The 16,064-nt window shown below is 37.9% G+C and overlaps 3 protein-coding genes and 1 pseudogene across 3 annotated transcripts in view; all 4 read right to left on the reverse strand.

Annotated features, from left to right (window-relative positions):
• Positions 1-16,064, reverse strand: part of LOC149044588 (uncharacterized) — a 35,719-nt gene that overhangs the window by 8,373 nt on the left and 11,282 nt on the right. The gene's annotated exons all lie outside the window — the stretch shown is intronic.
• Positions 3,236-5,113, reverse strand: LOC149044589 (uncharacterized). The gene has a single exon (XM_089208911.1). The coding sequence runs from the start codon at positions 4,840-4,842 to the stop codon at positions 3,925-3,927; it is 918 nt and encodes a 305-aa protein (XP_089065037.1). The 5' UTR covers positions 4,843-5,113; the 3' UTR covers positions 3,236-3,924.
• On the reverse strand, positions 6,840-8,549 carry LOC149044590 (uncharacterized). Its single transcript, XM_089209700.1, has one exon. It carries the CDS (start codon positions 8,444-8,446, stop codon positions 7,529-7,531), a length of 918 nt encoding a protein of 305 aa, XP_089065826.1. The 5' UTR covers positions 8,447-8,549; the 3' UTR covers positions 6,840-7,528.
• On the reverse strand, positions 10,981-12,310 carry LOC149044591 (uncharacterized; annotated as a pseudogene).

Here is a 16,064-nt window from a genome sequence, read left to right on the forward strand (position 1 = left end):
CATGAACTGGTTTGAGAACCTTTTCAAAAACATGTCATAAAAACATCTTCTCGGCTTCATAACCTTTACGCTTTTTTATGTGTGTGGTTAGCTTGTGTGTTTTGGAACTCAGTGCAATTGGGTATTATCCTATTCAAGTTTGTAAAAGCTGACTCGCCAACTGCTCGTGTTTTGCAATCCTGTTCAACTTAGATGCAATTAATTCAATGAAAACAGTATAGCTCCTCAACTGAAACAAGCATCTCAGCTTGAATAGTTTAGTTTATGATCAATTATTGACAGTCGTTGTCTTTGATGTTGGGCTATATATAGTTTTGAGCAGAGAATGGCTGTAGCAAACTCAGTGCAACAATACAATGATCTTACAAATATCATGAACGATAAAAGGAAAATTAAAAGCGGTCGATCTATCTAATTTTAAAAGAAGCTTCTAGTGAAAAGCTTGAATAAATTGGCTAAAACTAAAACTGAAACCTACTTCAAACACTCAAGCGAATTCATTCTAAAGATGTTTTCGCCTCCCCTACCAGACACGGTTAAATTAATCAGAGACATAGAAACTCAAGTCCCTGCTGATTATTATCGAAAACCTCCTCGACAATCGTTGCCATTCTTGTTCCCGGCCTGAAAAACGGAAGACGCCTACGAACTGCTACGTGTCGAGCTTACAGCAAACTACGCTAAAAACTAAACCCATCCGGCTGGAGAGATATAATCTTTGGTTAGAGGCCTTGAGCTCGACAAAGCAAAGGACGTAACTGAACTAAGATTGTGTTATTTCTAAGGATAGCATGAATTAATCACAGCCATCTACAACTAAAATAAATCATAAGCATGCTATACATACTAAAAAGGCTACATAAGTTTCATCACTGTTCGTACAGCTCTTCACACAGAGAGCTGGCAACTCATGTTTATTCTTGCAACTCATGGCGATGTGCTTGTAGCTTAGGAGGATTGAATACGTCATGGGGTACATAAAACGCGAAAGCTACATGTTCCCATCTACGGAACTTGGGCTGACTTAGGGTTAGAGCAAGACAACCGTGGTAACATAAACAAAGGCATGGGTGCGTATGTGGGCGTGAGTTTTTACAAATCCTACCTCCACATATACCGTACACCAAAGTCACTTTGAGTTGATATGCATGGATAAAAAATATGACCATAATCTGGTTTATTATGCAGAAAAATGACCTTTTTTTTGTCTTTGAAGGGTTCTTATATAGAGAAAGTTTATATGTTTAAAGTGAATGTTACATGAATTGATTACACCACCAATACTAAGTAAAGCGGCTGTTCAAAGATATAAATAATACATATCAAACCAATAGCTAAGAACGAAATTGTTAAAAGAACAGCTCCTCCAAGGTGCAAGATACAGTTAGAGCCAAAGCGATGCTTAGCTTTTGTCATTCGAATTCGAAAGTGCAAAGTTCAGCGAATGCCACCGCCTCTTCAGTATATGGTTAAAAATGCTCTGCGGTAAGTGCTCCATATATCACTCAACTTATATATCGTTCGACTCTGAGAAAGTTCATCCCAAATGGGTCTTCTCGGCATGGAAACAAATACTTTATCAAATTTAGGAACACTCTGATCAATTATATGTGAATAGATTTTTCAACAAATATTTAAGTGGGATTTAGCGGTAAACATTCTTGAGGTTTTCATGCTTTTGTTTTGTTTTGTTTTGTCGTTTTAATGTTCCTATATTGCTAGAAATCTTACAATAAAACAGGTATAAGCAAAAGGTCTCTTTAGTCAAGTGCTTCTGGAATTTTTGTTCAAAACAACTCGAAACCCCGATAACTCGAAGTAATTTCAATTTCTCTTGGCAACTCGAGTCAACGGGGTTCAACCTTGGAAGCCTTTTGGATATTTCTTGTTTCTTTTGAATGTATTTATTGGTGAGTCAGCCGGTTCAACATGATTGGAATGTTATTAGACGTTCTGCATGAACTGGTTTAAGAAGCTTTCTTGTGTTTGTGGTTAACCTGTGTGTTTTGGAACTCTGTGCAATTGCGTGTTATCCTATTCAAGTTTGCAAAAGCTGGCTCGCAAACCGCTCGTGTTTTGCAATCCTTTTCAGCTTAGATGCAATCAATTCAATAAAATCATCAATAGCTCCTCAACTGAAACAAGCATCCCAGCTTGCATAGTTTATTTCATGATCAACTATTGACAATCGTTGTCTTTGATATTGGGCTACCTATGCATTCTTGAGGTTTTCGTGCTTTTGTTTTCTTTTTTGGTTTTGTTTTAATGTTCTTACATTGCTAGAAATCTTACAATAAAGCAGGTATAAGCAAAAGGCAATTCGAGTTACCGGGGTTCAACGGTGTTTTCAACAGAAATCAAACTCCAGGGGATCTAGAGCTGCTAATGAAGAAATACACACAAAGTTATACTCCTTAAAGGGCGATTGAATTCATCTCTAGCAATACGCCCTTAAGAAAGACAAGATAAGGATTCGAAGTGACATTTTCTCTTTAATAAGTTTCCTTTTCTAGACATGATCTTAATTAAGATTTAGCCTAAGGATCCCCAAGTAATGGCTTAGTATTTACGATTTAGAAATTGGACAAAAGGCAGTTAACAAGCCCCCAGACCGTACACGAATCTTTGGATATTTTTTGTTTCTTTCGAATGTATTTATGGGTCAGTCAGCCGGTTCAACATGATTAATGTTATCAAACGTTCTGCATGAACTGGTTTGAGAAGCTTTTCAAAAACATGTCATAAAAACATCTTCTCGGCTTCATAACCTTTGCGCTTTTTTTATGTGTGTGGTTAGCTTGTGTGTTTTGAAACTCTGTGCAATTGCGTGTTATCCTTTTCAAGTTTTGTAACTCGCAAACCGATCGTGTTTTGATTAATTCAATGAAAACAATAAAGCTTAAACGATTTAGAAATTGGACAAAAGGCAGTTAACAAGCCCCCAGACCGTACACGAATCTTTGGATATTTTTTGTTTCTTTCGAATGTATTTATGGGTCAGTCAGCCGGTTCAACATGATTGGAATGTTATCAAACGTTCTGCATGAACTGGTTTGAGAAGCTTTTCAAAAACATGTCATAAAAACATCTTCTCGGCTTCATAACCTTTGCGCTTTTTTTATGTGTGTGGTTAGCTTGTGTGTTTTGAAACTCTGTGCAATTGCGTGTTATCCTTTTCAAGTTTTGTAACTCGCAAACCGATCGTGTTTTGATTAATTCAATGAAAACAATAAAGCTCCTCAACTGAAACAAGCATCTCAGCTTGCATAGTTTATTTCATGATCAATTATTGACAATCGTTGTCTTTGATGCTGGGCTATATATAGTTTTGAGCAGAGAATGACTGTAACTCAGTGCAACAATACAACGATCTTACATATATGATGAACGATAAAAGGAAAATTAAAAGCGGTCGATCCATCTTATTTTAAAAGAAGCTTCTAGTGAAAAGCTTGAATAAATTGGCTAAAACTAAAACTGAAACCTACTTCAAACACTCAAGCGAATTCATTCTGAAGATGTTTTCGCCTCCCCTACCAGATACGTTTAAACTTATCAGAGACATAGAAACTCAAGTCTCTGCTGATTATTATCGAAAACCTCCTCGACAATCGTTGCCATTCTTGTTCCCGGCCTGAGAAACGGAAGACTCCTACGAAATGCTACGTGTCGAGCTTACAGCAAACTACGCTAAAAACTAAACCCATCCGGCTGGAGAGATAGAATCTTTGGTTAGAGGCCTTGAGCTCGACAAAGCAAAGGACGTAACTGAACTAAGATTGTGTTATTTCTAAGGATAGCATGAATTAATCACAGCCATCTACAACTAATTTAAATCATAAGCATGCTATACATACTAAAAAGGCTACATAAGTTTCATCACTGTTCGTACAGCTCTTCACACAGAGAGCTGGCAACTCATGTTTATTCTTGCAACTCACGGCGATGTGCTTGTAGCTCAGGAGGATTGAATACGCCATCGGGTACATAAAACGCGAAAGCTACATGTTCCCATCTACGGTACTGGGGAAGTTGGCGAAATCCAGCAAGGCGTGTTATTGTTGTTGAGGTTGCTCGAGGACTCCATACCCAGTTTTGATTATTGCGTGTTACTACCGCCCCGTTGTTACCATCACCTGATACGGCAGGGTAATTCGCAAATTGCTCATCTTTATCGCTACAAACAAGAACGGCATACATGATCTCTTGCCTGTAAACGTATGTTCCTAATATCTTGTACTGAATATTGTTTTCCTGGCCAATGTCACGGTATCTTTCATAATGTTGACACAGTTCGTCAATGCCATACTCGAAAAAGATACTTCCATAACGCCATGCTTGCGGTATGAAAGCATCAGAAGTAGCAAACTGATTCTTCAAACTTTCCGGGTCGTCATTTTCATCATCATAAAAAGGTCGTATGGCACGATCAATAGTATTACGTACCAGGTTTATATCTTCCTCCTTAAATTTAGGACTCCACCATGACAAGCTTGCCTGGATGTTGTCTTCATTAATTTTCTTCATTCCTCCTTTAAAGCCCAGAGAAGCAATGATATTAGCAGCGTTGTCTTCACGAGTGAAGTGGGCTAGATTGTTGATAGGTATCCTTGTCCCTGCTTGCTTCGCACCTTGCAGACCCTGCCATCGTCGTTCACCATAGGTTTCTCTTATTCCTGCGGGATCTACAGGATGATCAAAGATACAGTCATAGTCCGATATGTAATTATACGTTTCATTCCATCGGTCATCATATTCGTGACTTCCAGGCAAAATGTATTCCACTCTATTTGCCACATTTGCCTGACCCTCAATCCACGGATCTTGATTAGCCTCAGCCATAACACCAACTAAACAATTTTGCTCTCGTGAAGACAGTCAAAGTTTCCTATCACTTTCGCTTAGTTCTGCAACGAATGCTGGGAAAGATCTATTGCGGCTGGTGATATAAACAACCGAGATAACATAAACAAAGGCATGGGTGTGTATGTGGGCGTGAATTTTTACAAATCCTACCTCCACATATACCGTACACCAAAGTCACTTTGAGTTGATATGCATGGATAAAAAATATGACCATAACTTGGTTTATTATGCAGAAAATTGACCTTTTTTTGTCTTTGAAGGGTTCTAATATAGAGAAAGTTTATATGTTTAAAGTGAATGTTACATGAATTGATTACACCACCAATACTGAGTAAAGCGGCTGTTCAAAGATATAAATAATACATATCAAACCAATAGCTAAGAACGAAATTGTTAAAAGAACAGCTCCTGCAAGGTACAAGGTACAGTTAGAGCCAAAGCGATGCTTAGCTTTTGTCATTCAAATTCGAAAGTGCAAAGTTCAGCGAATGCCGCCGCCTCTTCAGTATGTGGTTAAAAATGCTTTGCGGCAAGTGCTCTATATATCACTCAACGTATATATCATTCGACTCTGAGAAAGTTCATCCCAAATGGGTCTTCTCGGCATGGAAACAAATACTTTATCAAGTTTAGGAACACTCTGATCAATTATACGTGAATAGATTTTTCAACAAATATTTAAGTGGGATTTAGCGGTAAACATTCTTGTGGTTTTCATGCTTTTGTTTTGTTTTGTTTTGTCGTTTTAATGTTCTTACATTGCTAGAAATCTTACAATAAAACAGGTATAAGCAAAAGGCCTCTTTAATCAAGTGCTTCTGGTATTTTTGTTCAAAACAACTCGAAACCCCGATAACTCGAAGTAATTTCAATTTCCCTTGGCAACACCAGTTACCGTGGCTCAACTTTGGAAGCCTTTTGGATATTTTTTGCTTCTTTTGAATATATTTATTGGTCAGTCAGCCTGTTCAACATGATTGGAATGTTATTAGACGTTCTGCATGCACTGGTTTAAGAAGCTTTTCAAAAACATGTCACAAAAAACATATTATGGGCTCCATAACCTTTGCGCTTTGTTATGTTTGTGGTTAACCTGTGTGTTTTGGAACTCTGTGCAATTGCGTGTTATCCTATTCAAGTTTGCAAAGGCTGGCTCGCAAACCGCTCGTGTTTTGCAATCCTTTTCAGCTTAGATGCAATCAATTCAATAAAAACATTACTAGCTCCTCAACTGAAACAAGCATCCCAGCTTGCATAGTTTATTTCATGATCTATTATTGACAATCGTTGTCTTTGATATTGGGCTACCTATGCATTCTTGAGGTTTTCGTGCTTTTGTTTTCTTTTTTGGTTTTGTTTTAATGTTCTTTCATTACTAAAAGTCTTACAATATAGCAGGTATAAGCAAAAGGCAATTCGAGTTACCGGGGTTCCACGGTGTTTTCAACAGAAATCAAACTCCAGGGGATCTAGAGCTGCTAATGAAGAAATACACACAAAGTTATACTCCTTAAGGGGCGATTGAATTCATCTCTAGCAATACGCCCTTAAGAAAGACAAGATAAGGATTCGAAGTGACATTTTCCCTTTAATAAGTTTCCTTTTCTAGACATGATCTTAATTAAGATTTAGGCTAAGGATCCCCGAGTTATGGCTTAGTATTTACGATTTAGAAATTGGACAAAAGGCAGTTAACAAGCCCCCAGACCGTACTTCTTTCGAATGTATTTATGGGTCAGTCAGCCGGTTCAACATGATTGGAATGTTATCAAACGTTCTGCATGAACTGGTTTGAGAAGCTTTTCAAAAACATGTCACAAAAACATCTTCTCGGCTTCATAACCTTTGCGCTTTTTTTATGTGTGTGGTTAGCTTGTGTGTTTTGAAACTCTGTGCAATTGCGTGTTATCCTTTTCAAGTTTTGTAACTCGCAAACCGCTCGTGTTTTAATTAATTCAATGAAAACAATAAAGCTCCTCAACTGAAACAAGCATCTCAGCTTGCATAGTTTATTTCATGATCAATTATTGACAATCGTTGTCTTTGATGCTGGGCTATATATAGTTTTGAGCAGAGAATGACTGTAACTCAGTGCAACAATACAACGATCTTACATATATGATGAACGATAAAAGGAAAATTAAAAGCGGTCGATCCATCTTATTTTAAAAGAAGCTTCTAGTGAAAAGCTTGAATAAATTGGCTAAAACTAAAACTGAAACCTACTTCAAACACTCAAGCGAATTCATTCTGAAGATGTTTTCGCCTCCCCTACCAGATACGTTTAAACTTATCAGAGACATAGAAACTCAAGTCTCTGCTGATTATTATCGAAAACCTCCTCGACAATCGTTGCCATTCTTGTTCCCGGCCTGAGAAACGGAAGACTCCTACGAAATGCTACGTGTCGAGCTTACAGCAAACTACGCTAAAAACTAAACCCATCCGGCTGGAGAGATAGAATCTTTGGTTAGAGGCCTTGAGCTCGACAAAGCAAAGGACGTAACTGAACTAAGATTGTGTTATTTCTAAGGATAGCATGAATTAATCACAGCCATCTACAACTAATTTAAATCATAAGCATGCTATACATACTAAAAAGGCTACATAAGTTTCATCACTGTTCGTACAGCTCTTCACACAGAGAGCTGGCAACTCATGTTTATTCTTGCAACTCACGGCGATGTGCTTGTAGCTCAGGAGGATTGAATACGCCATCGGGTACATAAAACGCGAAAGCTACATGTTCCCATCTACGGTACTGGGGAAGTTGGCGAAATCCAGCAAGGCGTGTTATTGTTGTTGAGGTTGCTCGAGGACTCCATACCCAGTTTTGATTATTGCGTGTTACTACCGCCCCGTTGTTACCATCACCTGATACGGCAGGGTAATTCGCAAATTGCTCATCTTTATCGCTACAAACAAGAACGGCATACATGATCTCTTGCCTGTAAACGTATGTTCCTAATATCTTGTACTGAATATTGTTTTCCTGGCCAATGTCACGGTATCTTTCATAATGTTGACACAGTTCGTCAATGCCATACTCGAAAAAGATACTTCCATAACGCCATGCTTGCGGTATGAAAGCATCAGAAGTAGCAAACTGATTCTTCAAACTTTCCGGGTCGTCATTTTCATCATCATAAAAAGGTCGTATGGCACGATCAATAGTATTACGTACCAGGTTTATATCTTCCTCCTTAAATTTAGGACTCCACCATGACAAGCTTGCCTGGATGTTGTCTTCATTAATTTTCTTCATTCCTCCTTTAAAGCCCAGAGAAGCAATGATATTAGCAGCGTTGTCTTCACGAGTGAAGTGGGCTAGATTGTTGATAGGTATCCTTGTCCCTGCTTGCTTCGCACCTTGCAGACCCTGCCATCGTCGTTCACCATAGGTTTCTCTTATTCCTGCGGGATCTACAGGATGATCAAAGATACAGTCATAGTCCGATATGTAATTATACGTTTCATTCCATCGGTCATCATATTCGTGACTTCCAGGCAAAATGTATTCCACTCTATTTGCCACATTTGCCTGACCCTCAATCCACGGATCTTGATTAGCCTCAGCCATAACACCAACTAAACAATTTTGCTCTCGTGAAGACAGTCAAAGTTTCCTATCACTTTCGCTTAGTTCTGCAACGAATGCTGGGAAAGATCTATTGCGGCTGGTGATATAAACAACCGAGATAACATAAACAAAGGCATGGGTGTGTATGTGGGCGTGAATTTTTACAAATCCTACCTCCACATATACCGTACACCAAAGTCACTTTGAGTTGATATGCATGGATAAAAAATATGACCATAACTTGGTTTATTATGCAGAAAATTGACCTTTTTTTGTCTTTGAAGGGTTCTAATATAGAGAAAGTTTATATGTTTAAAGTGAATGTTACATGAATTGATTACACCACCAATACTGAGTAAAGCGGCTGTTCAAAGATATAAATAATACATATCAAACCAATAGCTAAGAACGAAATTGTTAAAAGAACAGCTCCTGCAAGGTACAAGGTACAGTTAGAGCCAAAGCGATGCTTAGCTTTTGTCATTCAAATTCGAAAGTGCAAAGTTCAGCGAATGCCGCCGCCTCTTCAGTATGTGGTTAAAAATGCTTTGCGGCAAGTGCTCTATATATCACTCAACGTATATATCATTCGACTCTGAGAAAGTTCATCCCAAATGGGTCTTCTCGGCATGGAAACAAATACTTTATCAAGTTTAGGAACACTCTGATCAATTATACGTGAATAGATTTTTCAACAAATATTTAAGTGGGATTTAGCGGTAAACATTCTTGTGGTTTTCATGCTTTTGTTTTGTTTTGTTTTGTCGTTTTAATGTTCTTACATTGCTAGAAATCTTACAATAAAACAGGTATAAGCAAAAGGCCTCTTTAATCAAGTGCTTCTGGTATTTTTGTTCAAAACAACTCGAAACCCCGATAACTCGAAGTAATTTCAATTTCCCTTGGCAACACCAGTTACCGTGGCTCAACTTTGGAAGCCTTTTGGATATTTTTTGCTTCTTTTGAATATATTTATTGGTCAGTCAGCCTGTTCAACATGATTGGAATGTTATTAGACGTTCTGCATGCACTGGTTTAAGAAGCTTTTCAAAAACATGTCACAAAAAACATATTATGGGCTCCATAACCTTTGCGCTTTGTTATGTTTGTGGTTAACCTGTGTGTTTTGGAACTCTGTGCAATTGCGTGTTATCCTATTCAAGTTTGCAAAGGCTGGCTCGCAAACCGCTCGTGTTTTGCAATCCTTTTCAGCTTAGATGCAATCAATTCAATAAAAACATTACTAGCTCCTCAACTGAAACAAGCATCCCAGCTTGCATAGTTTATTTCATGATCTATTATTGACAATCGTTGTCTTTGATATTGGGCTACCTATGCATTCTTGAGGTTTTCGTGCTTTTGTTTTCTTTTTTGGTTTTGTTTTAATGTTCTTTCATTACTAAAAGTCTTACAATATAGCAGGTATAAGCAAAAGGCAATTCGAGTTACCGGGGTTCCACGGTGTTTTCAACAGAAATCAAACTCCAGGGGATCTAGAGCTGCTAATGAAGAAATACACACAAAGTTATACTCCTTAAGGGGCGATTGAATTCATCTCTAGCAATACGCCCTTAAGAAAGACAAGATAAGGATTCGAAGTGACATTTTCCCTTTAATAAGTTTCCTTTTCTAGACATGATCTTAATTAAGATTTAGGCTAAGGATCCCCGAGTTATGGCTTAGTATTTACGATTTAGAAATTGGACAAAAGGCAGTTAACAAGCCCCCAGACCGTACTTCTTTCGAATGTATTTATGGGTCAGTCAGCCGGTTCAACATGATTGGAATGTTATCAAACGTTCTGCATGAACTGGTTTGAGAAGCTTTTCAAAAACATGTCACAAAAACATCTTCTCGGCTTCATAACCTTTGCGCTTTTTTTATGTGTGTGGTTAGCTTGTGTGTTTTGAAACTCTGTGCAATTGCGTGTTATCCTTTTCAAGTTTTGTAACTCGCAAACCGCTCGTGTTTTAATTAATTCAATGAAAACAATAAAGCTCCTCAACTGAAACAAGCATCTCAGCTTGCATAGTTTATTTCATGATCAATTATTGACAATCGTTGTCTTTGATGCTGGGCTATATATAGTTTGAGCAGAGAATGACTGTAACTCAGTGCAACAATACAACGATCTTACATATATGATGAACGATAAAAGGAAAATTAAAAGCGGTCGATCTATCTTATTTTAAAAGAAGCTTCTAGTGAAAAGCTTGAATAAATTGGCTAAAACTAAAACTGAAACCTACTTCAAACACTCAAGCGAATTCATTCTGAAGATGTTTTCGCCTCCCCTACCAGATACGTTTAAACTTATCAGAGACATAGAAACTCAAGTCTCTGCTGATTATTATCGAAAACCTCCTCGACAATCGTTGCCATTCTTGTTCCCGGCCTGAGAAACGGAAGACTCCTACGAAATGCTACGTGTCGAGCTTACAGCAAACTACGCTAAAACTAAACCCATCCGGCTGGAGAGATAGAATCTTTGGTTAGAGGCCTTGAGCTCGACAAAGCAAAGGACGTAACTGAACTAAGATTGTGTTATTTCTAAGGATAGCATGAATTAATCACAGCCATCTACAACTAATTTAAGTCATAAGCATGCTATACATACTAAAAAGGCTACATAAGTTTCATCACTGTTCGTACAGCTCTTCACACAGAGAGCTGGCAACTCATGTTTATTCTTGCAACTCATGGCGATGGTCTTGTAGCTTCGGAGGATTGAATACGCCATTGGGTACATAAAACGCGAAAGCTACATGTTCCCATCTACGGTACTGGGGAAGTTGGCGAAATCCAGCAAGGCGTGTTATTGTTGTTGAGGTTGCTCGAGGCCTCCATACCCAGTTTAGATTATTGTGTGTTACTACCGCCTCGTTGTTACCATCACCTGGTACAGCAGGGTAATCGGCAAATTGCTGATCTCCATCGCTACAAACAAGAACGGCATACATGATCTCGCACACGTAAACGTATGTTCCTAATATCTTGAACTGAATTTGGTTTTTTCGCCAATAGCACGGTAATTAATATAATGTTCACACAGTTCGTTAATGGTATACTTGAAAAAGACTTTTCCATAAATTGCAGGTGGTTGAAAAGCTTCAGAAGTAGCAAACTGATTCTCCAAACCTTCATCTCTGTCACCATAAAAAGGCTTTATAGCACAATTAAGAGTATCACGTACCAGTTTTCTATCTCTCTTCTTAAATTTAGGACTCCACCATGACAAGCTTGCAATTTCGTCTTTATTGATTTTCTTCACTCCTCCTTTGAAGCCTCCAGAAGTAATGATACCAGCAGCGTTGGCTTCACTCGTGAAGTGGGCTAGATTCTTGATTGGTATCTCTGTCCCTGTTTTTTTCGCTTTCTTTAGACTCTTCCATTGTGGTTTACCATATTTCTTTTTAATTTGTGCGGGTTTGACTGGATAATCAAAGATACAGTCATAGTCGGATATGTAATAATATCCCTCATACCACTCGTCGTTATAATCGTGACGTCCAGGCAAAATGTGTTCGTTTGCACCTTCAATTTTTGCCCGACCTTCAATCTACTGATTTTGATCAGCCTCAGCCATAACACTAACTAAACAATTTTGTTCTAGTGAAGACTGTCAAAGCTTCCTATCACTTTTGCAATATTTCACGGATGGAAATTTTAGGTCCGCAATGAATGCTGGGAAAAATCTATTGCGGTTGATGATGTGTAGAGAGAATATAAACAACGGCATATGTGCGTATGTGGATGTGAATTTTTACAAATCCTACCTCCACATAAACCGAACACCAAAGTCACTTTGAGTTGATTTGGATAGAAAATATGGCCATAACTTGGTTTAAGACGCAGAAAAATCATTTTTTCGGTTTTTTGTCTTAGAAGGATATCAAACTCGTGGGGTACAAATAGTTTTAACATGAACATAGTGACCACGCCCACTTCAACGCTCCACTCAAATCGAGTGTAAACTTCAAATGTTTTACCATCGTGCGGATTCTCTACGGAAAACGCACTCAATGTACTTCTGAAATATTAAACTATAATATTGTGGCTTTCTATTTCGCTAATTTTCTAACTTGAAGGTAAAGTTTTTCCCTAGTCATTTTTACCTTTTCTCCGAGCGGTTGCGTGAAATTAACAAGGCATTTTTTATCAAAACACGACCGAGCGAAGGGTCTCGGGCGATATCTCTTTTACGCAGGCGCAAATCAAAAATGTACTGCCAGAATCAAAAAGAGGAACAAATTTCCTTTGTTTTGATATGCAAAGTGTCAAACAAAAAGCAGATTTACCCTCGTCAAATAGCGTTTCAAAACAGCTGTATCTTCCTCCTTTTGATTTTTTCCTCTTTTGTAAGCGTGAAAGCCGTAGGAGAGAGATCGGGAAACTCAGAAAGCGCTTCGGGAATTAATCTGCCATCGTTTACTTACGAGATAAACAGGTGAGATTTTTGAAGTTCGTCGAAGTATGAAGTCTAAATAAATGCCTTTTTTTAAGCTTGTTTGCTGGATTTTTCATAAACTTCCCCGATTAATTTTTCGTTTCAGCTTACTAATCTATACTATTTCAAAGCAATGTAAAGACGAAGACGGAGAAACATGAGTCGGTCCTTTCAACAATCATAAACAAAGTGTTTGAGCAATCAGGTGTACGAGGTGCAATAATCAATAGCCGCATATCAGAAGTCTTCAGAAAGCTGTCAAGAAAGCTGGTAATCGTGGCGGAAGGCAATTAAATGCACTTCTTAGCAAGTTGGAAACGGGCCCTAGGTATCGATTTAATATCATATCGATCTCAATATCATACAGTTTTGTATTTTCTTCCGTGAATTCGCCTTTCTAACGAAGGTGTATGTTGAGTATTCATTGCAAAATCGCTTTGTTTCTTTTATTTCCCTCTTTGGCCTGTCCGCCATTTTAAAAATTCGCGACGGAGAGCAGGCGCATTACGCAGGGTTAGTGGTTGCGTACTCCTGGAACCGAGAAAAACCAATGTTCGTCGCACTGGGGAAAGAGTTTGACGGTTCTAAGATAGAGAAAGTTTTTACTTCCTAAATATTAGCCACGTTGTTGCTTTTATTTTATTCAGAGATATTTCCGTTTCGTATCATAAAGGATAGTTGATAAACATGTTTGTATATATGCGAAAAAAAATCAACAAGTAATTTATGCAAAAAGAGGATACTGAAAAATGAGAGACGAAGTTGAAGTTTTAGAAAAAAATCAAGCAATTTTGAAACCCCAAATATTTTTTAGTTATTTTCAGATAATTTCAAAAACCGATGAAAAAGCCAAAACTGGAAAAAGTTGGTTCAGAAATAATTTTGTAGGTTGGAGAATGGATGAGGATAAGGAGGATGAGCCATTTTTGATACTTGAAAAGCCTAGGAAAACTTATAGTACAACTACATTAGCTTAGTCCGGCTGCCCTAAATAATAACGGACAATTTTTTTTCCATCAATTCGCTGAATATTCGCAGCGCCGAGTTTTCTTCAAAAAATATGCGCTATTCAGGTCAAGGATCACTCAGGAAGTCTGATATCGGTTTCATTTGATTGCACAAGTGAAAAGAGTAACGTCTGCGTGGTGTGTGTCGATACAAACTGAGCAAACTAAGCCCTGTTTTGAAGAATCGTGGCTAATTATGCCATACTCATGGAGTGTTGGTCATATTACATTCAGCGGTTGTCATAATTAAATATGAAATTATTTATACAGTGTGATTGTATTTCGGCTCGGAAAGTGCTGGAAGGCTTTACTCCCAGACATAATTACCTTATTGTTCCTATCGATTTTAGCGGGAACTTATTTCGCGAAAAGGGGATGGGCCTTTTTCGCGAAGAAGAGCGGGAAGGCAATAAGCGTCCCAGCAAATGTTTCTGGGAGTGTAGCATATAAGCTCACGATTACTCTAACTTCCTCTGTTTAGTTGCGAAGGAATAATATCTGCCATCAAGTGTTACATCAACTGGCTTGTTATTACAAACGTCCTTCCTTTTAGTTTAAACTCTGAAACGAGGCTACTTCTAAACAATGCCTATTGCTCTTTTTTTGTTTTTGTTTGGGAATGTCGCCTCTAAAAACGTTTTTAACCAAGATGAGTTGATCTGATTTTCATAAATTGTCGAGCATCATCCCCAATCAGGTATTTTAAATGCAAGGGCCAAGTTTTCAATTTCTGCTGAACGCAATAATATGTTTAAAGAAAATATCACAAGAATTTATTACATCAGCGATACTGAGTAAAGCGGCTGTTCAAAGATATAAATAGTACATATCAAACCATTAGCTACGAACGAAATTGTTAAAAGAATAGCTGCCTGAAGGTTCAGTCAGAGCCATTGCGATGCTTGCTTTTTGTAATTCAAATTTGAAAGTGAATAGTTCAGTGAATGCCGCCTCTTCAAGATATGGTTAAAAATGCTCTACAAGTGTTATATAAATCATTCAACAAATATATCATTTTACTCAGAGGAAATTCATCCTAAATAGGTCTGCTGGGCATACAAACGAATACTTTATCGAGTCTAGGAAAACTCATATCTTGGTTTTGTCTAAACCAATTATATCACACGAAATGGTATAGACAAAACTCTCTATGGCCCGGGCTGCTCAAAACAACTCAAAGAAAACCAGACATTGTAAGACACTCTCCTCATAACAAACAATCATTTTTAACTCGTGAATTGCGCGCATGCGCAAGAGCGAGTTATAGATACGATGTGGGGAATAGCACTCGCTCGCTCGATTGGTCGATTCCTGTAAACTTTTTTTAGATTTTAGGCTTTTGAGTGCATTTTATAGTTTTTGGCGAGCAATAAACAGACGAAATGGCGACCTTTGTTGCTAAGAATAGTGGTGGGGTGAAAAAGAAGCCAATGATAATCTTAAAAGAGTTTTTTTTTCGTTTTAGTTTCAACAAGCGGCGCCAGCGACTGGCAGGCATGCAAGGATTCACACTGAAATAACAGAACAACCTTCGTTTTTCATAAAATTGTAATTTACAGTCCTTGAACTTGAAAACAATCCGAAGATTCATTGAAAATATCACTTACTGCGAAGCGCTCGGAGTTTACAGATGTTCAAAAGCTTTTTCTGTTATAGCGTGAGATTGAGGACAAAATTGATCATTACGTTTCGTCGCGTGTGTTTTTCCTGTGAGAAGCAACAAAAGATGCCGGCGACTGACGAAATAACAAGTTAACACGAAAATCAGATAACACCTAAACAAACAATTTTAGCTACCGATTTTCAGTGAATTTTTAAAGAACAATTTTCTTTTAAGTTTCAAGACAATTTGAAGATTCAACATACAAACAACGTACTAAAATGCGAAAGTTACACACCACAAAATTGATAAATAGGCCTGAAATGAAATTCTATCTTGTTATTGATCATACGTTGCCTAGCACGTGACCTAAATCTACCCAGGCGGAGATCCAAAATGACGGTGGCAGGCTTGGCTTAGTTTTATCACTCAAAACTCGTTCCCGTTTGTCTCATTTGATAAAGAGGGAATCGTTAATGTTTTCATTAAGACAGTATTGCCTTGATTTTCTAATATTTACAACGAAAGACAGTAAATTTCACTTTTCACCCACATTTACTTCCA

This window comes from Pocillopora damicornis, chromosome 6 (assembly GCF_964200805.1).
Source record: "Pocillopora damicornis chromosome 6, jaPocDami1.2, whole genome shotgun sequence".
NCBI lineage: Eukaryota > Metazoa > Cnidaria > Anthozoa > Scleractinia > Pocilloporidae > Pocillopora > Pocillopora damicornis.

Bases quoted from the DNA above. Each gene is read 5' to 3' on its own strand.
- LOC149044589 (XM_089208911.1), bottom strand. From the start codon at position 4,842: ATGGCTGAGGCTAATCAAGATCCGTGGATTGAGGGTCAGGCAAATGTG.
- LOC149044590 (XM_089209700.1), bottom strand. From the start codon at position 8,446: ATGGCTGAGGCTAATCAAGATCCGTGGATTGAGGGTCAGGCAAATGTG.